Source organism: Microcaecilia unicolor, chromosome 10, assembly GCF_901765095.1.
Source record: "Microcaecilia unicolor chromosome 10, aMicUni1.1, whole genome shotgun sequence".
Classification (NCBI taxonomy): Eukaryota; Metazoa; Chordata; class Amphibia; order Gymnophiona; family Siphonopidae; genus Microcaecilia; species Microcaecilia unicolor.
This window is the reverse complement of record NC_044040.1, coordinates 206403820-206428447: the sequence shown is the minus strand read 5'-3', so window position 1 is coordinate 206428447 and position 24628 is coordinate 206403820. Positions and strand designations below refer to the sequence as shown.

Below are 24628 nucleotides of genomic sequence, written 5' to 3'. Positions count from 1 at the left end.
AGAGCGCACCACACGGCAATTATTCCTCTGGAACTCCACGGGAAGCGCGAGTCCTCGGGCCCCGTGAAGCCGCCTCATACGTCCTCCGGCCGCATGCTTCTCCCGGGCGCCGCTCACACTAAGCCTATAGCCCGTAATCCCGGAGTTTGTCCAGCAGCTCGCATATTAAAACCACACCAAACCCCCCAATCCAGCTCAACGCACAACACCTCACAACCGGCCACAGCTGTGTGAAAGAGAGAGAGAGAATGAATGAATGAATGAGGGAGAAAAACAGTATAATCCTGCGGGGGAAAAGAGGAAAACTTAAATTCAGCAGGTTAAAAATGTAATGTCATCAGAGATACAGTGGTGGAAATAAGTATTTGATCCCTTGCTGATTTTGTAAGTTTGCCCACTGACAAAGACATGAGCAGCCCATAATTGAAGGGTAGGTTATTGGTAACAGTGAGAGATAGCACATCACAAATTAAATCCGGAAAATCACATTGTGGAAAGTATATGAATTTATTTGCATTCTGCAGAGGGAAATAAGTATTTGATCCCCCACCAACCAGTAGGAGATCTGGCCCCTACAGACCAGGTAGATGCTCCAAATCAACTCGTTACCTGTATGAAAGACACCTGTCCACAGACTCAGTGAATCAGTCAGACTCTAACCTCTACAAAATGGCCAAGAGCAAGGAGCTGTCTAAGGATGTCAGGGACAAGATCATACACCTGCACAAGGCTGGAATGGGCTACAAAACCATCAGTAAGACGCTGGGCGAGAAGGAGACAACTGTTGGTGCCATAGTAAGAAAATGGAAGAAGTACAAAATGACTGTCAATCGACAAAGATCTGGGGCTCCACGCAAAATCTCACCTCGTGGGGTATCCTTGATCATGAGGAAGGTTAGAAATCAGCCTACAACTACAAGGGGGGAACTTGTCAATGATCTCAAGGCAGCTGGGACCACTGTCACCACGAAAACCATTGGTAACACATTACGACACAACGGATTGCAATCCTGCAGTGCCCGCAAGGTCCCCCTGCTCCGGAAGGCACATGTGACGGCCCGTCTGAAGTTTGCCAGTGAACACCTGGATGATGCCGAGAGTGATTGGGAGAAGGTGCTGTGGTCAGATGAGACAAAAATTGAGCTCTTTGGCATGAACTCAACTCGCCGTGTTTGGAGGAAGAGAAATGCTGCCTATGACCCAAAGAACACCGTCCCCACTGTCAAGCATGGAGGTGGAAATGTTATGTTTTGGGGGTGTTTCTCTGCTAAGGGCACAGGACTACTTCACCGCATCAATGGGAGAATGGATGGGGCCATGTACCGTACAATTCTGAGTGACAACCTCCTTCCCTCCGCCAGGGCCTTAAAAATGGGTCGTGGCTGGGTCTTCCAGCACGACAATGACCCAAAACATACAGCCAAGGCAACAAAGGAGTGGCTCAGGAAGAAGCACATTAGGGTCATGGAGTGGCCTAGCCAGTCACCAGACCTTAATCCCATTGAAAACTTATGGAGGGAGCTGAAGCTGCGAGTTGCCAAGCAACAGCCCAGAACTCTTAATGATTTAGAGATGATCTGCAAAGAGGACCAAAATTCCTCCTGACATGTGTGCAAACCTCATCATCAACTACAGAAGACGTCTGACCGCTGTGCTTGCCAACAAGGGTTTTGCCACCAAGTATTAGGTCTTGTTTGCCAGAGGGATTAAATACTTATTTCCCTCTGCAGAATGCAAATAAATTCATATACTTTCCACAATGTGATTTTCCGGATTTAATTTGTGATGTGCTATCTCTCACTGTTACCAATAACCTACCCTTCAATTATGGGCTGCTCATGTCTTTGTCAGTGGGCAAACTTACAAAATCAGCAAGGGATCAAATACTTATTTCCACCACTGTAATACTAAACCATCACCAGAATCCTGGGAGCATTCTTCATTGTTGTCCTTTCTGTCCATTGCAAATTTTATATTATAAAATAATTTATTTATTTATTGCATTTGTATCCCACATTTTCCCACCGTATGGCAGGTTCAAAGTGGCTTACATATTGCTAAAAAGGCGGTTACAAAATTTAGATTTGTAGACGTCTAGTACATAATACAGAAGTACAATAAATGCTTAGGTTGATATATTAGCATATTAAGTGGAGGAGTGGCCTAGTGGTTAGGGTGGTGGGCTTTGGTCCTGAGGAAGTGAGTTCGATTCCTGGCACAGGCAGCTCCTTGTGACTCTGGGCAAGTCACTTAACCCTCCATTGCCCCATATAAGCCGCATTGAGCCTGCCATGAGTGGGAAAGCACAGAGTACAAATGTAACAAAAATAAAATATATACTATTGGAGATTCTACATGGAATGTTGCTACTATTGGAGATTCTACATGGAATGTTGCTATTCCACATTCCATGTAGAAGGCTGCGCAGGCTTCTGTTTCTGTGAGTCTGACGTCCTGCACGGCCACATTGGTGATCTGCAAGGGCCGACTTCTACATGGAATGTTGCTAGTGGAATAGCAACATTCCATGTAGAATCTCAAATAGTAGCAACAGTGGAGGAGTGGCCTAGTGGTTAGGGTGGTGGACTTTGGTCCTGGGGAACTGAGTTCGATTCCCACTTCAGGCACAGGCAGCTCCTTGTGACTCTGGGCAAGTCACTTAACCCTCCATTGCCCCATGTAAGCCGCATTGAGCCTGCCATGAGTGGGAAAGCGCGGGGTACAAATGTAACAAAAATAAAAATTGTGAGAGAGGTTAATATTATTGTTTTCCATTTCTGAACTTTTCGTGATGTATGGTGGTGTGGGATTAGGCAGATCCAGGGGGAAAAGACTTCTTGAAAAGATGTGTTTTCAGGTGTTTTTTTCTGAATTGTAGGTCATTTTCTGTGAATTTTAGGTCTTTGGGTAGTGAGTTCCAAAGTTGTGTGTCTATAAAGGAGAGGCTGGCGGCATGTGAACATTTGTATTTTATACCTTTGCAATTGGGGTAGTGAAGGGTTAGGTAGGTTCTTGCTGTTCTCGTCACGTTTCTTATTAATAAGCAAATCTAATGAAATTACATATAACAAAAATGCAAGGCCAGATTAATACTTTCTAATTCTTCCTGCTTTCTTGCTCATCTATGTGTTACAATTTTGCCTTACCCTTCACTGCCAATTGTAGTATTGTGTGGTCATTGTGGGTAGTATACCATGCCATACTTTGTATTGTTGTTCGAATATTTTTACTGCTCTAATTGCCTATTGCTCATGTTTGATCTATTCTTACTGTACACCACCTTGAGTGAATTCCTTCAAAAAGGCGGTAAATAAATCCTAATAATAAATCCTATATAATAAAACACACGTCCAACGTTCTGAAGCTGACTGCGTGGATATAAGCCTTGAGGCATTCGTGCTTCTGTATCCATCTCCTTAAATGATGACGTCTCCCACTTCCGGGTGCGTCAGCAGCGACTGTGCCCAATCACAACATAGCAGCGCGAGCCAACTCTGTCACGTACCTGTGCTGACGGGGGACCCAACCCCCGACAGCCAAAGTCCTCTTCTCGGCTGCCATGGCGTTGCTTGCTGAATGATCTGATCAAGTTTCTGTGCGTGCGTCTGACATCAGACGCGATCAGACCATGCAGCAAGCAACGCCGGAGCAGACGAGAAGAGGGCTTTGGCTGTCGGGGGTTGGGGTCCCCCGTCAGCACAGGTACGCGAAGGCTGCGGGGGAGGGCTTTCGGCGGAAAGGGGGGTTGAGAGGATCGTGGCAGGGGGGGTCACAGAAACAGAAGCCTGCGCAGCCTTCTACATGGAATGTTGCTAGTGGAAACATTCCATGTAGAATCTCCAATAGTAGCAACATTCCATGTAGAATCTCCAATAGTATCTATTTTATTTTTGTTACATTTGTACCCTGCGCTTTCCCACTCATGGCAGGCTCAATGCAGCTTACATGGGGCAATGGAGGGTTAAGTGAGTTGCCCAGAGTCACAAGGAGCTGCCTGTGCCTGAAGTGGGAATCAAACTCAGTTCCTCAGGACCAAAGTCCACCACCCTAACCATAAGTACATAAGTACATAAGTAGTGCCATACTGGGAAAGACCAAAGGTCCATCTAGCCCAGCATCCTGTCACCGACAGTGGCCAATCCAGGTCAAGGGCACCTGGCACGCTCCCCAAACGTAAAAACATTCCAGACAAGTTATACCTAAAAATGAGGAATTTTTCCAGTCCATTTAATAGCGGTCTATGGACTTGACCACTAGGCCACTCCTCCACTGTTGCTACTATTTGAGATTCCACTAGCAACATTCCATGTAGAAGTCGGCCCTTGCAGATCACCAATGTGGCCGCGCAGGCTTCTGCTTCTGTGAGTCTGACGTCCTGCACCAGACTCACAGAAACAGAAGCCTGCGCAGCCTTCTACATGGAATGTTGCTAGTGGAATAGCAACATTCCATGTAGAATCTCAAATAGTAGCAACAGTGGAGGAGTGGTTAGGGTGGTGGACTTTGGTCCTGGGGAACTGAGTTTGATTCCCACTTCAGGCGCAGGCAGCTCCTTGTGACTCTGGGCAAGTCACTTAACCCTCCATTGCCCCATGTAAGCCGCATTGAGCCTGCCATGAGTGGGAAAGCGCGGGGTACAAATGTAACAAAAATAAAATAGATACTATTGGAGATTCTACATGGAATGTTGCTATTCCACTAGCAACATTCCATGTAGAAGGCTGCGCAGGCTTCTGTTTCTGTGAGTCTATCGTCCTGCACATCAGACTCACAGAAGCAGAAGCCTGCGCGGCCACATTGGTGATCTGCAAGGGCCGACTTCTACATGGAATGTTGCTAGTGGAATAGCAACATTCCATGTAGAATCTCAAATAGTAGCAACAGTGGAGGAGGAGTGGCCTAGTGGTTAGGGTGGTGGACTTTGGTCCTGGGGAACTGAGGAACTGAGTTTGATTCCCACTTCAGGCACAGGCAGCTCCTTGTGACTCTGGGCAAGTCACTTAACCCTCCATTGCCCCATGTAAGCCACATTGAGCCTGCAATGAGTGGGAAAGCACAGGGTACAAAGGTAACAAAAAAAAACTTGGTTGAGAATCCCTGAACTAACATCAGATTTACTCATAGATGGTATTGTGCATTGCTCTTCCAGGCTACCTAGATTCTGTCAGGTATCTGTGAAAAGAAACTTTAAGCATGTTTAGTGTGGGTCAGTACAATGTAACCTTTATACTTTATCTAACCTGCTTGTATTAATACTTGCTTTTTAACACCCACTCAGGTAGTTTATCAAATCAAACATGAATCATTTTTCCATATACCTTTTTATCACTCTGAACATGACAGCATTCAGTCAATACTGTATGGACAAGTTCACCAGTCTGTGTACCCTGCTTAGCAAGAAATATATGAATAATTAGACATTAGCTGAGAAGTCAATATGGGAAGTAAAGGATTATTATTTTTGTTACATTTGTACCCAGCGCTTTCCCACTCATGGCAGGCTCAATGCGGCTTACATGGGGCAATGGAGGGTTAAGTGACTTGCCCAGAGTCACAAGGAGCTGCCTGCGCCTGAAGTGGGAATCAAACTCAGTTCCCCAGGACCAAAGTCCACCACCCTAACCACTCCTCCACTGTTGCTACTATTTGAGATTCTACATGGAATGTTGCTATTCCACTAGCAACATTCCATGTAGAAGTCGGCCCTTGCAGATCACCAATGTGGCCGCGCAGGCTTCTGCTTCTGTGAGTCTGACGTCCTGCACATACGTGCAGGACATCAGACTCACAGAAACAGAAGCCTGCGCCTTCTACATGGAATGTTGCTAGTGGAATAGCAATATTCCATGTAGAATCTCCAATAGTAGCAACATTCCATGTAGAATCTCCAATAGTATCTATTTTATTTTTGTTACATTTGTACCCTGTGCTTTCCCACTCATGGCAGGCTCAATGCAGCTTACATGGGGCAATGGAGGGTTAAGTGACTTGCCCAGAGTCACAAGGAGCTGCCTGCGCCTGCAGTGGGAATCGAACCAGTTCCCCAGGACCAAAGTCCACCACTCTAACCACTAGGCCACTCCTCCACTCTCATTATCTTTGTGTATGAATGAATTCATTCAGGAAGCAATTTCCACAAGCGCTATCATATTCCTAAGCAGGTCTATTTGCACATGTTTCCTTCTCTTAAATGCATTGAGCAGCTGGATTTTTTTTTTTTTTTTTTTTGCAAGCTCCTGAAGCAGGAAGCCTCTTCTTACCCCGGGTAGTGAACCAGGCCTTGGGCTGCAAGCCAGAACATGAAAAGGCCCCTTGTTTGTCTTAAGTCTTCCATGTGATGCCTTCTTGGCTGATTTGGGCAGAGGGAAGTCCGTTTTCTTCCAAACTCCAGCGGGCGTGGGAGGCTGCGGGAGGCAGCGATCAGCTGTGCGGGTTCATGACATGGGCCGTTGGCCGCTTGCGGACGAAGATGCGGAGTGGCTGAACCTCTTCAGGCGGACAGGTCGGCACTTTTATTCTTTCCTTCTTTATATGTGTCAGCTCCCAAACCGGAGCAAAGAGGCGAGCTTGCAATCGGATTTCAGACGGGCTCTCTTCTGTCTGCACCCTTTTCATTTACCTGCCGCGCGCCTGTCTCTTCCGTGCCCTTGGAGCATCGAACGCAAATAAAATAGCGGCTGCTCGCTTAAGTTCCGATTTGGAACCCCAGGAAATGACGAAGGTTTTCACAGTAAATCAGAGCTCTCTCCTTCAAAGCTAAGCTTGTCAAACAATGAACCTTGGGGGCCTTTTTTTTTCTGTTAAGGTAGGAAGCCAGCCATGGGTTCGTAATAGACCATATATTTTCCAAGGAGCCCGGAGATATTTTGCCCCCGGTCGGTGCAATTTGATTACGTTATGTGAACATACGATCACGGTCGCCAGTGATCGAGTTCCCTCACTCTGGATTTTTTTTTTCATAGTTCCACTAATGATTCCCGGGCACAAAACAGGACAGGAAAGGAAAAAGCCTCAGAGCAAAATTTTGCAAGCAAGCGGAATTTCAGAATTCTGTCTTTACTTAAGTTGTACATTTGCAGAGAAATAGCAAGTTTATTTCTAACTAAAGTACACGCCGTGAAGAATCAAGTATAGACTTTTTATTTAAAAAGTTATTTGTATATTATAGTTGGCTTGACTTCAAGAGGGGATTATATAAGGTGGATGATCAGGATATTTCACCTAAATCATTTTTTTTTTGTGCCCAATCTCTTTTGCTTATTCGGGATACTTAGGGCATGTCTAGGAAGAATGTGTGTTCATTCTTGGGACACAGCCTTTTCTATTAAAGACTGTGGAAAAAATGACCATTTCTTTCCACAAAAGAGAAACCTCTGCCAAAGTATTTACCCAGCTGGCACGTGGAGCAAACTATTCACGAGCAAAAAAAAGCACTTTCCTAGGAACAGGAAGCTTAGCGCAATCTGCAGATCTACCTCCAGCGATCACAAAGGAATGTGCACATCTGGGGCATCGGACGCGAACAGCTGGGTATCAGGATACTAAACTTCATTGTGCCCTGTGTTCCTGCTGCAGCCTTAAATGGTAAAAGTGGGGGAGGGGGGCAGTGTGCTGAAGCAGTTACTGTATAATTAAAGTGATTTTTTTTCTTATATAGGAGAAATGGGCACATCCCAAAATGGAAGCCTATAGTAAATAAATCCATTTAATTTTTCGGACCGTCATTCTACAACATGACCAGATTCCAGTGCATAAATTTTCTCCAAGCATTATATGCAGTCAGGAGGGCTCAAATGTTTTTTTTTTGACCCACAAAACTCTATATTTCTTTATTTCGCTAGGCAGTCCGTCTCCTACTCCGCTGGCTGACAGCTCATTTGGAATCTGCTTAATAACAGGGGTTTGGAGTAAAGGGGGTGGGGGGGTTGGAGACTGACATAGCTGATGATCAGTGGCTGGAATTCTCTTCCTGCTCTGAGAGAGACAGGCCATGTCAACAACTTGGATTCTGTACAAATCTTTTTTTTCTTTTTAGCAGACAGATAATATTTTTTTTAAGTGCACCATACTTCTGAGAAGTAGAATGAAAAAAAAACCCAGCTCATCGTAAAGTATGCAAGCCAAACATGCCCAGATAAAATGATTTGCACCCTGTTATTCCAAGATTCCTAGCTCAAATGAGATCATTTTACAAACAGGGTCATCTTTATTGATTAACAAATATAAAATAAACATTTAGGTATTGTACCAAACACAAAAGACAGCTCATCTACTTTGCAATCATTAAAATATCCTCAGTTACACACTGCAATTAAAGGTATCAATTTACCTAACTGTTATTACTGGCAGATTGCAAAAGGTGTTTACGTATAGTGAATAGAAATGTAGCATTCGATAGCATTGTGTATTGCAGGTAAAGGAAACCGATAACAAATCTGTCTTGTGGCAAATGCTGTAAAATAATTGCAAACAATAGCGTGGTATGCTAAGGGGGGGGGGGGGGTATCAATGTGGGCTACCTTTAAGACCTGTAACTAGCTCATTACATAAAATGGGACCTGTGCTAGAATAGCATGAGTTAATGGTAATACAACACATTTTAACGGTAGCCCATGTTGATAACTTTCCTCCTTAGTGTGAAGAGTCTCTAGGAACCAGAGCTGATATTATGATAAGAACATAAGAGTAGCCATACTGGGTCAGACCAATGGTCCATCTAGCCCAGTATCCTGTTTTCCAAATGATGGCCAAGCCAGGTCACAAGTACCTGGTAGAAACCTAAATAGTAGCAACATTCCATGTAGAACCTCAAAGAGTAGCAACATTCCATGTAGAACCTCAAAAAGTAGCAACATTCCATGTAGAACCTCAAAAAGTAGCAACATTCCATGTAGAACCTCATAGAGTAGCAACATTCCATTCAGAATCTCAAGCATAAGAGTAGCCATACTGGGTCAGACCAATGGTCCATCTAGTCCAGTATCCTGTTTTCCAAATGGTGGCCAAGCCAGGTCACAAGTACCTGGTAGAAACCTAAATAGTAGCAACATTCCATGTAGAACCTCAAAGAGTAGCAACATTCCATGTAGAACCTCAAAAAGTAGCAACATTCCATGTAGAACCTCATAGAGTAGCAACATTCCATTCAGAATCTCAAGCATAAGAGTAGCCATACTGGGTCAGACCAATGGTCCATCTAGTCCAGTATCCTGTTTTCCAAATGGTGGCCAAGCCAGGTCACAAGTACCTGGCAGAAACCCAAATAGTAGCAACATTCCATGTAGAACTTCAAAGAGTAGCAACATTCCACGTAGAACCTCATAGAGTAGCAACATTCCATTCAGAATCTCAAGCATAAGAGTAGCCATACTGGGTCAGACCAATGGGCCATCCAGCCCAGGATCCTGTTTTCCAAACAGTGGCCAAGCCAGGTCACAAGTACCTGGTAGAAACCTAAATAGTAGCAACATTCCATGTAGAACCTCAAAGAGTAGCAACATTCCACGTAGAACCTCAAAAAGTAGCAACATTCCATGTAGAACCTCATAGAGTAGCAACATTCCATTCAGAATCTCAAGCATAAGAGTAGCCATACTGGGTCAGACCAATGGTCCATCTAGTCCAGTATCCTGTTTTCCAAATGGTGGCCAAGCCAGGTCACAAGTACCTGGTAGAAACCTAAATAGTAGCAACATTCCATGTAGAACCTCAAAGAGTAGCAACATTCCATGTAGATCCTCAAAAAGTAGCAACATTCCATGTAGAACCTCATAGAGTAGCAACATTCCATGTAGAAACTCAAAGAGTAGCAACATTCCATGTAGAACCTCAAAAAGTAGCAACATTCCATGTAGAACCTCATAGAGTAGCAACATTCCATTCAGAATCTCAAGCATAAGAGTAGCCATACTGGGTCAGACCAATGGTCCATCTAGTCCAGTATCCTGTTTTCCAAATGGTGGCCAAACCAGGTCACAAGTACCTGGTAGAAACCTAAATAGTAGCAACATTCCATGTAGAACCTCAAAGAGTAGCAACATTCCACGTAGAACCTCAAAAAGTAGCAACATTCCATGTAGAACCTCATAGAGTAGCAACATTCCATTCAGAATCTCAAGCATAAGAGTAGCCATACTGGGTCAGACCAATGGTCCATCTAGTCCAGTATCCTGTTTTCCAAATGGTGGCCAAACCAGGTCACAAGTACCTGGTAGAAACCTAAATAGTAGCAACATTCCATGTAGAACCTCAAAGAGTAGCAACATTCCACGTAGAACCTCAAAAAGTAGCAACATTCCATGTAGAACCTCATAGAGTAGCAACATTCCATTCAGAATCTCAAGCATAAGAGTAGCCATACTGGGTCAGACCAATGGGCCATCCAGCCCAGGATCCTGTTTTCCAAACAGTGGCCAAGCCAGGTCACAAGTACCTGGCAGAAATCCAAATCGTGGCAACACTCCATACTACAAACCCAGGGCATTATGATGTCATAATGCCTCATTCCACCAATGCCCAAGAGCCAACTTCATCAGTGATGTCACAATGGCTTGATTGCAACTAGGTTTCATTGTATAAAGTGGGGGCCTGTGCTAAAGTAGCACAAGTTAGTGGTAAAATGCATCTGAATGGTAGCCCATGTTAATAACTACACCGCTAACAGGAATGGCCTTTGAGCTGGAGCTGTAAAATGTACTGGCAGAGGGCGGTGTCCTTGACGCAACAGAGTCTTTCAAGTTCCCCGGCTCAGTTGGGAACATGAAATAGTATCTAGTGTGCAACCTATCCAGCTCAATGACTGATTGATTAAGAAATCCCAATATAGCAGTTGCCTCCAGTAGACTTTCAGACACTGCTGTCTCATTGTGCTGCACAGTCACACCTTTCACTCAGTTACTGCCTCTTCCTGACCCTTCCCTATCAGCCCTTGTTCACAGTTCACATCAGGGGCGTAGCCAGACTTCGGCGGGAGGGGGGGTCCAGAGCCCGAGGTGAGGGGGCACATTTTAGCCCCCCCAGCGCTGCTGAACACTCTTGACCCCCCCCCTCCCGGCACCCCCTCCCCGTCCTTTTTGACCCTCCCTCCCACTGTCGCCAACTCTCCCCTGCCACCGCCAGGTACCTTTGCTGGCGGGGGGGGGGGGGGTCTCCAACCGCCGCCAGCTGAAGTCCCCTTCAGTGCCAGTCTCTGAGAGTCTGGCGCGTTTGCTGATCTGGATTCTGTTTCTGTGATTACTCACAGAAACAGAATCCAGATCAGCAATGCGCCGGAGATCAGTGCTGAAGAGGACTTCGGCTGGCGGGGGTTGGGGACCCCCTGCCAGCAAAGGTACCTAACAGCGGCGGCGGGGGAGGGTTGGCTGTGTGGGGGGGGGGGGGTGAAAGCAGGGGGGCCAGGGCTAAATCTGCGGGGGCCCATGCCCCCGTGGCCCCACCTAGCTATGCCCCTGGTTCACATACAAGCTAGTCTGGTGTAGCTTAGAGGAAGAACTCATTGGTCAGAGTCACACCCACATTTTCAAGATGCTGTTAATATCTTAGAAGCCCTGGACACTCTTTCTGTCTGCCTTGTTTATGATCATAAATCAGAACTGATGATGTGCAATCATTCATGTCTGACCTCAGATTGGTTAAAATTTTAAAAAAAAAACCCAGCAGATTGAGGGCTGATACAGTAAGCTGCACAATCCTTTGGATGACAATTTACTGTTGATTTTCTTACACTAACACTACTCCTGGTGCAGAAAGAAAGATTAGTTCAGGAAAACCATCAAAACCAATGCGCTAAAGGGTAGAACAGTGAGCATGAAAGACACATGCAAATTACTTCATAAAATTGTTCCTGATGTAAAACATCGAGCATGAATTTATAGTCTTTTTGCTGAATTTTTACACCAGCTCAGACTGGCATGAACATGAAGTGCAGGAGCAGAGGGTGATCTCAAGTAAAGTGTGGCACTATACCTCAGATCCCCTTGGTGGCCCAAGTAGGCCCTCTCCCATGACCACTACAGTCCCTGCCCATCATGCACATCCAAAGGTTGGGAGACAAGAGAAATGCCCACTTGCTTCTGCCTCGTGTGTCGCCATCCTACCTAATGGTGGTACCTAATCATACTGATGTATCAGAATGTACCACTAGAGTTCAGCCTACCAGGTAGGGCACTGCAAGGGACGCAATGCAATATGGTAGAATGAGATCAGGATGCAGCACTAGGGGGCAGGTGTTGCTATTTTGCAAGATAGTGGCCCTGGAGGCAGGAATAACCTGGGGTGGAGTCAAGAGCTCCAGATCAGCTAAAGGCTCTCTTGTTGCAAGCCTCCATGACCAAAGATGTTGGGGCCAGATGGCCCTCTGAGGGGTGGGAGGGAGAGGATCAGGCAGTTGGGAGGATATCAGGGGGGGACTAGGAGTGTCAGGGATTCAGGATGGTGGGGATTGGACATGTCTGGGGGGATGAGAAATGGTGGCCTGAAGTCCTTTAAGGAACTTTTGCAGGAAGGTTCAGGGAGTGTGGCTTGTTTTCTGTTTATCATCTTGTCAGTATGGGGCCCTTTTACTAAGGCGCATAGGTGCCTATGCACGTACAATCCGCATCAAATTGGAACTACCGCCCAGCTACCGTGTGCCCTGGGCGGTAATTTCATTTTTGACGCACATCCAAAGCACGTAGTAGAAAGTTTCTCCCGTGTGGCACTCACCTGACGGTAATTGGCAGTGTATGTGTGCTGATGATTACTGCCAACTCAATGGGTGGTGGTAAGGTCTCAGGCCGAAAATGGATGCACGCTGATTTTAATTTTGCCGCACGTCCATTTTCGATTACAAAAAAAAGAGACTTTTTTTACAGGCGCGCTGAAAAATAGACCTGCTCACGCCCAAAACAAGCGCCTACACCAGCGCAGGCCATTTTTCAGCACGCCTTAGTAAAAGGGACCCTATGTGAGACAACCCCAATCATGCACTGAAAGGGAGAGAGAGATTTACTCACAATGCAGCAAACAGTGGCGTATTAACACAGTGGTGAGCACTGTTTTTTTTCTGACCGCGTACACTTTTTAGTCCAGCAGAAATTTAAATGCCATTAATTTACTGCATTGAATTTAAATACTTTTTCGTGTGCACAAGAACACAGAGCTCCAAAATGGAACGCAGTGTTTACCTCATTAGGGCCTGATTTAGACAAGTTTTCCACAAGAAAAAGCATGACCATTTAAGTTTTCTACCTGGACATGGCAAATTGTTTTATAATTTAATCCAAAAAGTATGTATGAGTGTTTAAAACGTGCATGTTTAGCCTCTTGAACTTGTGACAAAGTACACACTCTACCTGTCTGAAATTGGACCTATGACAGATCTTAGGAGTGTTCATGCTAAAAGTTTCTGCTTGGATTTCAGATCATTTTTGAATCTTTATTTTTGGGGGGAGGGGTGAGAGGGGATATGTGAACTCTGCTTATGCAGGTCGTGGTCAAATTTCAGCCGGGATCTGTGTAAGTATCTTTTTCAGGTCCTAGCCACTAATCCTTTTAAGCTGTGTGGGAGTCCGCCATCTACTGTCCTGCCAGTGGGAGGTGCTACTCCTCGAACACATTTTCAATATTTTATTTATTTATTTATTGCATTTGTACCCCACATTATCCCACCTTTTTGCAGGCTCAATGTGGCTTACAGAGTGTTGTTATGATATAGTCATTACATGATCTTAAATACAGTCGGTAATAAGCTGAAGGTAGATGAGGATTTAAATGGAAAGGTGATAGGTAAGGTCCTGTGAGAGGTGTTTTTGAAGCACTTGGGTAGTTTAGGAGTGATTAGTTTCATTAGGATTTCTTTTGTAGCCTTTGTTGAAGAGATGTGTCTTCAAAGATTTGCGAAAGCTGGTTAAGTTGTTCGTGGTTTTCAGGGCCATGGGTAGTGCATTCCATATCTGTGTGCTTTTGTACGCAAAGGTAGTCCCGTATGCCTGTTTGTATTTAATTCCTTTACAGCTGGGGAAGTTCAAATGGAGGAATTTGCGGGCTGATCTTTTGGCGTTTTTGGGCGGTAAGTCCACTAGGTTTAACATGTAGAGTGGGGCATCTGCGTGAATGATTTTGTGTATGGTCGTGCAGATCTTGAACTCAATTCGTTAGTGAGGGACAGACAAGCTCTGTGGGACTCCAAGAAAGCTGCCTATCCCTGGTGATTAAAAACACAATATTGAAGCACTAACCCCCCCCCACTGGCAGTAATAAAGTTGAAAATCTGGGGCTAATTTAGCCAGAGATGATCAGCGTTTAAATAAACACTGACTGTTAGGTTTCGTATATATAGGTTTACTCGTTCGGGAAAGATGAGTAGTGGAGATTCCCTTTTAACTGTTATTGGCCCTTGTGTTCAAGGCTTAATCTGCTGGCTTGTTAGTAAATATCGCTTGTTTGGGAATGGTAGGGTGTGGTTCAACGGTTGAAGGGGGGGGGGGGTGGAAATGTTATAAAAACATTTTTTGGTGATGTGGCATTGACTACTCTTGATCAGCCTGATCTGCTTATTTCAATTCAACTCATTGTATTCTACGCTTGTTGGATGTTTACTTTTGTTGTTGTATCAATAAAAATTGTTGAAACTAAATAAACACTGACTGCTACAGGCTGAATATTGACTGGGCGGTTTTGGGTTGACCCCATCACATACAAATTATAATTCATTTATTTTGTGCCTATTTCTGTTTTGTTTTTATGATGTTTATATTTTACTTTTGTATTATTTGTAACTCGCTGTCTTTGTGTTTGACTGTTTTGTGTACAATAGCAGGTCCATTTTTGGATGTGCAGTTTAATTCTAAATAGTCCATATGCCTGGAATAGACTTCCTGAGCCGGTATGTCAAGCTCCGTCTCTGGCCATCTTCAAATCTAAGCTAAAAGCCCACCTTTTTGATGCTGCTTTTAACTCCTAACCCTTATTCACTAGTTCAGAACCCTTATTTTATCATCCTTGCTTTAATATTCCCTTATCTCTTGTTTGTCCTGTTTGACTGAAGAGGACAGTACAAATAAAAAAGTAGCACATGTGAATTTATCATGATCCAATCACTGCCTTGCTCAACATCTCTCAAAAGAGAGAAAATACTAAATAATGTAACAAGCTTTGAAATGGGACTTTTACCAAGCAGTGGAGGAGTGGCCTAGTGGTTAGGGTGGTGGACTTTGGTCCTGAGGAACTGAGTTCAATTCCCAGCACAGGCAGCTCCTTGTGACTCTGGGCAAGTCACTTAACCCTCCATTGCCCCATGTAAGCCACATTGAGCCTGCCATGAGTGGGAAAGCGCAGGGTACAAATGTAACAAAAATAAAATAGATACTATGGGAGATTCTACATGGAATGTTGCTACTATTGGAGATTCTACATGGAATGTTGCTATTCCACTAGCAACATTCCATGTAGAAGGCTGTGCAGGCTTCTGTTTCTGGGAGTCTGACGTCCTACACGTACGTGCAGGACATCAGACTCGCAGAAGCCTGTGCGGCCACATTGGTGATCTGCAAGGGCCGACTTCTACATGGAATGTTGCTAGTGGAATAGCAACATTCCATGTAGAATCTCAAATAGTAGCAACAGTGGAGGAGTGGCCTAGTGGTTAGGGTGGTGGACTTTGGTCCTGGGGAACTGAGGAACTGAGTTCGATTCCCACTTCAGGCACAGGCAGCTCCTTGTGACTCTGGGCAAGTCACTTAACCCTCCATTGCCCCATGTAAGCCGCATTGAGCCTGCCATGAGTGGGAAAGCGCAGGGTACAAATGTAACAAAAAAATAAAAAATCTATGCTCTGTTGGTGTCTTAAGATTTAGCATTTGCATGAAGAATTATATCAAGCGCTTCGGTTCTGCACCTCTGGGAAAGTTTAGCTGCTCCTTACTCTTGAAGAACCTTTATTTTTTTTTTTAATTTTTAAAAAACTAATTCAATGCTTTGTTTGCATCCTTGCAGATGAGATCATGCAGCAGGAGATAAGACCCTTGGTTGCAGTGGATATAATAGAACAACTTCATAGGCAGTTTGCTACCTTGCCAGGTAAGGTCTAAGTTTGCTGTATTATATCCTAAATCGCTGATGATTGAGATGTTCTTGGATGCCATCATACAACGATTGAGGTCACTAGCAACATGGAAATAAAGTTATGTTCATCTATTTAAAAAAAAAAAAAAGTATGACACTCCTTTAAATCAGCAGTCCTTACCCTTTTATGGGTAACTAGTAAAAAAGGCCCGTTTCCGAAACCAATGAAACGGGCGCTAGCATGTGGGTTTTTTTTGTGTGTCAGAGTTATTTTGTGTGTGTGTGTGAGTGTGAGTGTGTGAGGGTGGGGTGTGTGTGCGTGTGTGAGTGTGTGAGGGTGGGGTGTGTGTGCAGGTTGTTGATGTGTGTCTTTTTTTTTTTTTGTTTTGTTTTTTTGCTTGGGGGGGGGGGTTGGGGGATGTGCTGTGCTATGCTGGCAAAGTGGGATGGATTGGTGTGTGGCTTTGAGGGTGTGTGTCTGTTGTATTGTGTGTGTGTGGTTTTGTCTGTCAAGGAGGTTTGTGGAGGGGGGTCTTTCTGTTGGTGAAATGTAAATGTGGTTGTAGGGGGGTCAGCCTTTGCTGAGTGGTGGATTGTTTTTTCCGGGTTTTTTTATTTTTTTGTGTTGTGCTGAGGCAGCAGTGTTGTTTTAGATGGGCGGAAGGTAGAGGAGCACGTTCTTGGTCTGTCGGTATTTTTTGGCCGTTTCAGGGCTGCTGTAGGGGAACACTGGAAGAGAAATGTGCTGTGGGAAGCAGCGCCGTCTTTTTCCGTTGGGCTGGGGTTCTGGGCATCCTGGAGGTGAGTGACGGCTTGCCTGAGGACGGGGATGGTTGTTTTAAGTTGGCAGAAGGGAGAGGAGCACGGTCTCGGGCCATCGGGTGGTGATCCGGTATGTTCGGTCCATTTCAGGCCGGCTGCAGGGGAATGCTGGAACATGCACTGCGGGAAGCTGCGCTGTCTTTTTCCAGGTGCTCAGGGAATCCCCGAGGTGGGAGACGGCTTGCTTGAGGCTGGGGATGGTTGGGCACGGCCGCTTTGGCAAAAGGGGAAGAGGAAGGGGGTGGGGAGTTACCTGTAGCTGCGTGAGAAAACGGGTATTCTTTGTTTTGTATTATTAGTTTGCATTTCTGTTGAAGAAAGAGTGGATGCCTTTTGAATGATGGAGGTGGTGCGTCGGTGTGCGGTTGTTTCGTTAGTTTGGCAGCCAGTCTCCAGGGATTCCTAGGCAGGGAAGGAGTAGGGAAACACGCTCCGCGTGTTTCCCTACTCCTCCCCCTTCCTTGGTCGCTGTTTGCTGCTGGCTGGGTCGCGGGTAATCCTTCCAGCTGGGCCGCAGTTTGTCCTGTTCGCCCACGTCCCAGATGGTGACGGGCACATTGTTTTCCGGCTCCTCTGACTCCATGTCAAGCGATCCCAAATATAGTCTTTGCTATGGGCCCTCTGGCACTCTTCAGTACTGGCATTAGGCATTTAAAAATTTCTCCCCACGGTCTATTTTTGCACATACCCACAGCAGGAATATTCTTCTCTCGTTCCAGCGGTGGTTCTGTGCTCTCCGTGCTGCACAGATATTGAGCCATTCTGCTGGGGAATGCTCCTCCCTTATTGTCACGTAGTTTCCTCTGATTGGTCCGTCTTACGTTGCCTAGTGTTGCCTGGGAACGGTGTTGTGATGGTCCTTTGTGTTTCAGAATGTTGAGGGTGTTTTTTCTGATTGGTCCGTCATGCGAGGGCGGGGCAGAGAGACATGGTCAGTGTTGAGGCTTCACCACCATGAATCCATGAACCCTTCAGGGAGTGACTGAGTGACTTCAGAACGTTGTCTTCAGAACGTTGAGGGTGAGTTTTATTATAGTAGATAGATCCCTTTGAGAATCTGTTGATAGCTATGGGTTTGCCGCACACCAGTGGCATAGTTACGAGGGGCCTGCCCCCCCCCAATTGGATCCGGAGCCCCTGATTCAGCTGGCGGGGGTCCCCATCCCCCGGTAATTGAAGCTTTTCTCCAGCACTATTCTCAGCACATTGTCTACCCTGTTTCCCTTCATGTCGCATGCATGCTCGGTTTAGTGCGGTTTCAATTTTTATAATTATAGATTGTATGGGAATGTCACATCATAATGGATTGATTTTTTCCCCAGTGTATTTACTGTTTGCTTTCCTATGTTTGTAAGATTAGTTTTGTGTATACCACGACAGTAATGAACCTCAGAACGAGAGGACATGAAATGAGATTGAAGGGGGGGAGCAGACTCAGGAAAAATGTCAGGAAGTATTTTTTCACGGAGAGAGTGGTGGATACTTGGAATGCCCTCCCGCGAGAGGTGGTGGAGATGAAAACGGTAACGGAATTCAAACATGCGTGGGATAAACATAAAGGAATCCTGTTCAGAAGGAAGGGATCCTCAGAAGCTTAGCCGAGATTGGGTGGCAGAGCCAGTGGGGGAGGCGGGGCTGGTGGTTGGGAGGTGAGGATAGTGCTGGGCAGACTTATACGGTCTGTGCCAGAGCCGGTGGTGGGAGGCAGGGCTGGTGGTTGGGAGGCGGAGCTAGTGCTGGGCAGACTTCTATGGTCTGTGCCCTGACAATGGCAGATACAAATCAAGGTAAGGTATACACAAAAAGTAGCACATATGAGTTTATCTTGTTGGGCAGACTGGATGGACCGTGCAGGTCTTTTTCTGCTGTCATCTACTATGTTACTATGTTACTTATGGCCTCCTATTGGAGGGTGATAATCCATTAGGTCCACTCTGTGGGTAATTTAATTGTGCACGATGCTTGAATTTGGGAGTCAAAAGATATCTGACTTTATGTGATATGAATGTAGAGCTTCTATATACCTTGAGATTTTCTGGTTACACATATTTTTCTTTGGTTGGATGGGTTTGCTGTTTGGATTACATTTGTAATCTGCCTCGAAAGAGGAATCTTAAATTAAATAAGAGGAGGAGAATGGAGAAAATTGGAACATGGCAAAATAGAGAAGAGGAAGTGGAAGACTGCAGACCTGCCAAAGAGAGAGGAGAAAGACAATGACCGTGGCATGGTGAGACCGGGGGGAGGAGAAAGATAAGGACCATGACATGGTGAGCCAACGAGGAGGAGAAATACAAGGTCCATGGCATGGTGAGACAAAGAAGAGGAGGAAAAAAGGACCATGGCATGGTGAGACAAAGAAGAGGAGGAAAAAAGGACCATGGCATGGTGAGACAAGGAAGAAGAGAAAGACAAGGATCACTGCATGGTGAGACAAAGAAGAGGAGGAAAAAAGGACCATGGCATGGTGAGACAGGGAGGATGAGAAAGATAAGGATCATGACATAGTGAGCCAACGAGGAGGAGAAATACAAGGTCCATGGCATGGTAAGACAAGGAAAAGGATGAAAAACAGGACCATGGCATGGTGAGACAGAGAGGAACAGAAAGACAAGGACCAGGGCATGGTGAGACAGGGAGGAACAGAAAGACAAGGACCAGGGCATGGTGAGACAGGGAGGAACAGAAAGACAAGGACCAGGGCATGGTGAGACAGGGAGGAACAGAAAGACAAGGACCAGGGCATGGTGAGACAGGGAGGAACAGAAAGACAAGGACCAGGGCATGGTGAGACAGGGAGGAACAGAAAGACAAGGACCAGGGCATGGTGAGACAGGGAGGAACAGAAAGACAAGGACCAGGGCATGGTGAGACAGGGAGGAACAGAAAGACAAGGACCAGGGCATGGTGAGACAGGGAGGAACAGAAAGACAAGGACCAGGGCATGGTGAGACAGGGAGGAACAGAAAGACAAGGACCAGGGCATGGTGAGACAGGGAGGAACAGAAAGACAAGGACCAGGGCATGGTGAGACAGGGAGGAACAGAAAGACAAGGACCAGGGCATGGTGAGACAGGGAGGAACAGAAAGACAAGGACCAGGGCATGGTGAGACAGGGAGGAACAGAAAGACAAGGACCAGGGCATGGTGAGACAGGGAGGAACAGAAAGACAAGGACCAGGGCATGGTGAGACAGGGAGGAACAGAAAGACAAGGACCAGGGCATGGTGAGACAGGGAGGAACAGAAAGACAAGGACCAGGGCATGGTGAGACAGGGAGGAACAGAAAGACAAGGACCAGGGCATGGTGAGACAGGGAGGAACAGAAAGACAAGGACCAGGGCATGGTGAGACAGGGAGGAACAGAAAGACAAGGACCAGGGCATGGTGAGACAGGGAGGAACAGAAAGACAAGGACCAGGGCATGGTGAGACAGGGAGGAACAGAAAGACAAGGACCAGGGCATGGTGAGACAGGGAGGAACAGAAAGACAAGGACCAGGGCATGGTGAGACAGGGAGGAACAGAAAGACAAGGACCAGGGCATGGTGAGACAGGGAGGAACAGAAAGACAAGGACCAGGGCATGGTGAGACAGGGAGGAACAGAAAGACAAGGACCAGGGCATGGTGAGACAGGGAGGAACAGAAAGACAAGGACCAGGGCATGGTGAGATAGGGAGGATGAGCGAGAACAGAGAGACCAAGAGCATAGCCAGATAAAAAGAAGGAGGAAGGTGCCTTTGAAGCAAAGGCTCAGCTATTCTAAAAGGAAATACTACAACCTATCAGTTCAAGAGAAATCTAATTATTAACTATTTAAAGTGGTGCGCTCTAATCATGACAACGGATCTATGAGTATTGATTATGTTTGTTCTCTACACATTTATAAATGATTTAGTTTTAACAATCAATCCCAGTAAATGTCATGTTGAAAGACTCTTGCTGAATCAGTGCATTGGTACCAGAGAATATTGATTTCATGCAAACCTGTATAGAGCATGCATTCAGAGGACTGAAGCAGCATGGAACAAAAATAGAGCCAGTCAAAGGTCATATATACCCGAGGTAGAATAAAATGAATGGTCTGTTTTTAGCATCCTCATTCTATGTTGTAAATAGTGGTCACACCAATGAATCATTTATGACTACTAAGGATTGATATCTCTGTGTCATTCCTTTTATTATCTAACTGCATTCATCAAATATACTTAGCATATATACAATAGAAAAGGGAATGGAGAATGTGTTTGTTGGATTTAGTAAATAATACTCTGTTTGAACTGGGTTTGAACTCCTTCCGAAATCCTGATTCTCTAGATTTATCACAGAAGCTCTTGGAGAAAAACCTAGCCGGCGTTGTCCAGGAATAGCTCGATAGAAAGCTGGATTCTGCTCAGGCTTCCCGAGAGTGTACTTTAGTCTACAGGAGAGGAGATGCAGGAGAGAGGAATGAGCGAGGAAAGGAACGGGGTATGGAATCTTGTGCTGTAGGATAAACGTTAACCAAGAGTTTGTTCTGCCTGATTCTAACGAGGTATTTTGGCCGGGGCCGGCGTTAGGGGGGGACAAGCAGGGCAGCTGCCCTGGGCCTCGCAGCTCCAGGGGGCCTCGCGGTCCAGGTATCTCTTTCCCTTCTTCCCACCACAGTCCGTCTCTTCCTCCCTTCTCAGAGGGGACCCGGTGCAGCAGCCATTCTTACAAGCTGCCTGCAGCTGCCCTGAAGCTTTCCCTTTCTGCTGTGCCGCGATCCGCCCCTCTCTGATGCAATTTCCTGTTTCCATCTGGGCGGATTTTGCCAAGGCAGACAGGGCAGGGAAATCTTCAGCACAGCTGGAGGCAGCTTGTGAGGATGGCTGCCATGCCGGGGGCCCCTCTGAGAAGGGAAATAAAAATTTTAAAGCAGACCGCATGGTGAGGGGAAAGGAGGGAGGTGGACTGTGGTGGGAAGAAGGGGAAGAGAAGACCGGACCGCATAGTAGTAATGTAGATGGGGAGATCGGAGGGAGGGGGATCAGGGGCCCTCTCCTTAATTTCTGCCCTGGGCCCACCATGTCTAAAACCAGCTCTGATTTTGGCTATCAGAGAACAGCAGACCATTCGGGCCTTTTGTTTTTTGCAGATTTTGATACAATGGTGTGGTATCCATGTTAGTCTACTTTTAAAGATAAGAAATAGAAATAAAACAAAGCATAGAAAATAAAATAAGATGATACCTTTTTTATTGGGTTAAGCTAATACGTTTTTTGATTAGCTTTCGAAGGTAATGCCTTCAGATCAGAAATGAGCAAATGTTGACAACTATCAGAATATATACTACTACTACTTAACATTTCTAAAGCGCTACTGGGGTTACGCAGCGCTGTACAATTTAACACAGAGGGACAGTCCCTGCTCAAAGAGCTTACAATCTAAGAGACAAGTGAACGGTCGGTCCGATAGGGGCAGTCAAATTGGGGCAGTCTGGATTTACTGAACGGTAAGAGTTAGGTGCCGAACGCAGCATTGAAGAGGTGGGCTTTAAGCAAAGACTTGAAGATGGGCAGGGAGGGGGCTTGGCGTAAGGGCTCAGGAAGATTGTTCCAAGCATAGGGTGAGGCGAGGCAGAATGAGCAGAGCCTGGAGTTGGCGGTGGTGGAGAAGGGTACTGAGAGGAGGGATTTGTCCTGTGAACGGAGGTTTCGGGCGGGAACGTAAGGGGAGATGAGGGTAGAAAGGTAGTGAGGGGCAGCAGACTGAGTGCATTTGTAGGAATATATAAACACAAAAGCATTTCAATGACAGTCTCACAGGAAGAGGGTAGGGGGTGGGTTAGGCGAGAAACAGAGAGAGCTGGGTGGGTGAGAGACGGACAGATGGATGGCTGATAAGAGGGTGACAAAGCAGTATGATTTTATGGTTTACTAGTAAAACATGCCCCTTTCTGGAGCAAATGAAACGGGCGCTAGCAAGGTTTTCCTCCCGAACCCCCCCCCCCTCCCTACCCACCCCTTCGGCGTTGTGAAGCCACTGACCGCCATTGCTCCACACCTCGTCAACGCACGCCACCTTCATCTCCTGAGTCGTGAAGCCACTGACGCCATTGCTCCGCCCTCGCTCTGTGACGCCATTGCTCCGCCCTCGACGTCATCACGTTTGACGCGAGGGCGGGGCCCAGAGACAGTGATTTCGGTGGCTTCACCACCACGAACGCTTCGAACCCGAAGGAAGTGCCCGACGGAAGTGACACTGACGTCAGTGTCCTCAGAACGTTGAGGGTGAGTTTTATTATATAGGATAATGCAGTACAAAACCCAGATCTTTAAGTCCTGTCTGGTAGGTGTGAAAATATTTCATCATTTTGACTTCAGAGGCCTTACTTTCGAAAATCCAAGGATGTTAAAACCTTTGCAGTCAAAACTTTTGCCATGCTTGTGTGTTCGTAGTAACGGCAAACAGAAACTAAGTAACCGCAAGCAAAGCATGTGACTCTGTGTAGAAATCCCCGTTTGCTGCGGGCTGATCGGCAGAAAGATTTCATCCCTCACCTCTTCATGTAGAAGAAAGGGTCCATTGGTATCCCAATGAATCCCCTACCTGACTTTCCGCTTCTCAAACATCACCTGGCACAGAGACAGAAGGGACTATATGCTCAAGCAGCTCCCACGATCCCCTCCCTGACTACCCTGTCGGAACACCACAATTCCATCCTCCCCCCTCTCCACTGCTGACATTCAACGTAGTGGGGCACGTCACCCTGCCCTCAACGTGCATTAAAGTGAGTTCATTGTTTCACAATCCTCCAAATTCTATATATGGCACCTTAAGCTGTGCGCGCTAATTCTGCCCTAATTGCGCACATAACTCAATTGATTAACAAGCCAATCAGCACCAATAATTGGTACTTCACAACCAATTAGCACTAATTGGCTTTAATTAGAATTTACGCGCAAAACTTTCTAGGCATATTCTACAACACGGTGTGCGTAAATTTTAATGCGTGCAATCAGAAAGGGGGCGTGGCCATGGGTGTGGAATGGGCGGGTTGTGAGCATTTCAAAAAACTATGCACACTGTTATAGAATACACCCGGGCCCGGCGCCACAGTCCCACCCACCCTCCATCGTCAACCGTCTGCCCCCTGCATTGAAATCGCAGTCTCACCTCCGTGAAAGCAGCGCTGTAGGCAGCGGATCACCTCCCTTCGGCCCTCCTTCCCTTCCTGTGTCCCGCCCTCGTCTGACGTAACTTCCGTGAGGGCGGGACACAAGGAGGGAAGGAGGGCCAAAGGGAGGCGTTCTGCTGCCTGCAGCGCTGCTTTCACGGAGGTGAGACTGCGATTTCAATGCAGGGGGCCCGGCCCGGTGGCGGACGGAGGGGGAGGAGTGGCGGCGGCAGTGACCTCAGGGAGCGTGGAGGGGGGAGCGGCGGCGGTGACCTCGAGGGGGGGGGTGGAGGAGGAGCAGTGGCTGCGGCAACCTCAGGGGTGGAGGGGGAGCGGCAGTGGCGACCTCCGGAGGGGCGGGGTGGGGTGGCAGGGTGGGGCCCCGGGGCGGCCTGGCCCAGTCTCTCGGCAGCCCTGCACTTAGGACAGGGGCATAGCCACAGGTGGGCCTGGGCCCACCCAGTATCAGCTGCCAGTTAACCTATAAGTTCCTTTGGAAAATTGGCCCAATGTTTTTTATAATGATGGGTTTACAGTCTGTGGGCTACTGTATTGAAAAGCTGAGGGTGGTCTGCTTAATTCCCAAAGTTATCTGGATAAATCTTTAGAATATTTATTTTTTAG

General features: G+C 46.5%; 1 protein-coding gene across 1 annotated transcript in view; it reads left to right on the top strand.

Moving 5' to 3' along the window:
• The window catches only part of MCF2L2 (MCF.2 cell line derived transforming sequence-like 2), a 410388-nt gene that overhangs the window by 15485 nt on the left and 370275 nt on the right, over positions 1–24628 (top strand). Inside the window, exon 2 of the mRNA XM_030216237.1 lies at positions 15973–16056. Within this exon, the coding sequence (XP_030072097.1) occupies positions 15973–16056 (84 nt within the window). The remainder of the gene's footprint in view (positions 1–15972; positions 16057–24628) is intronic.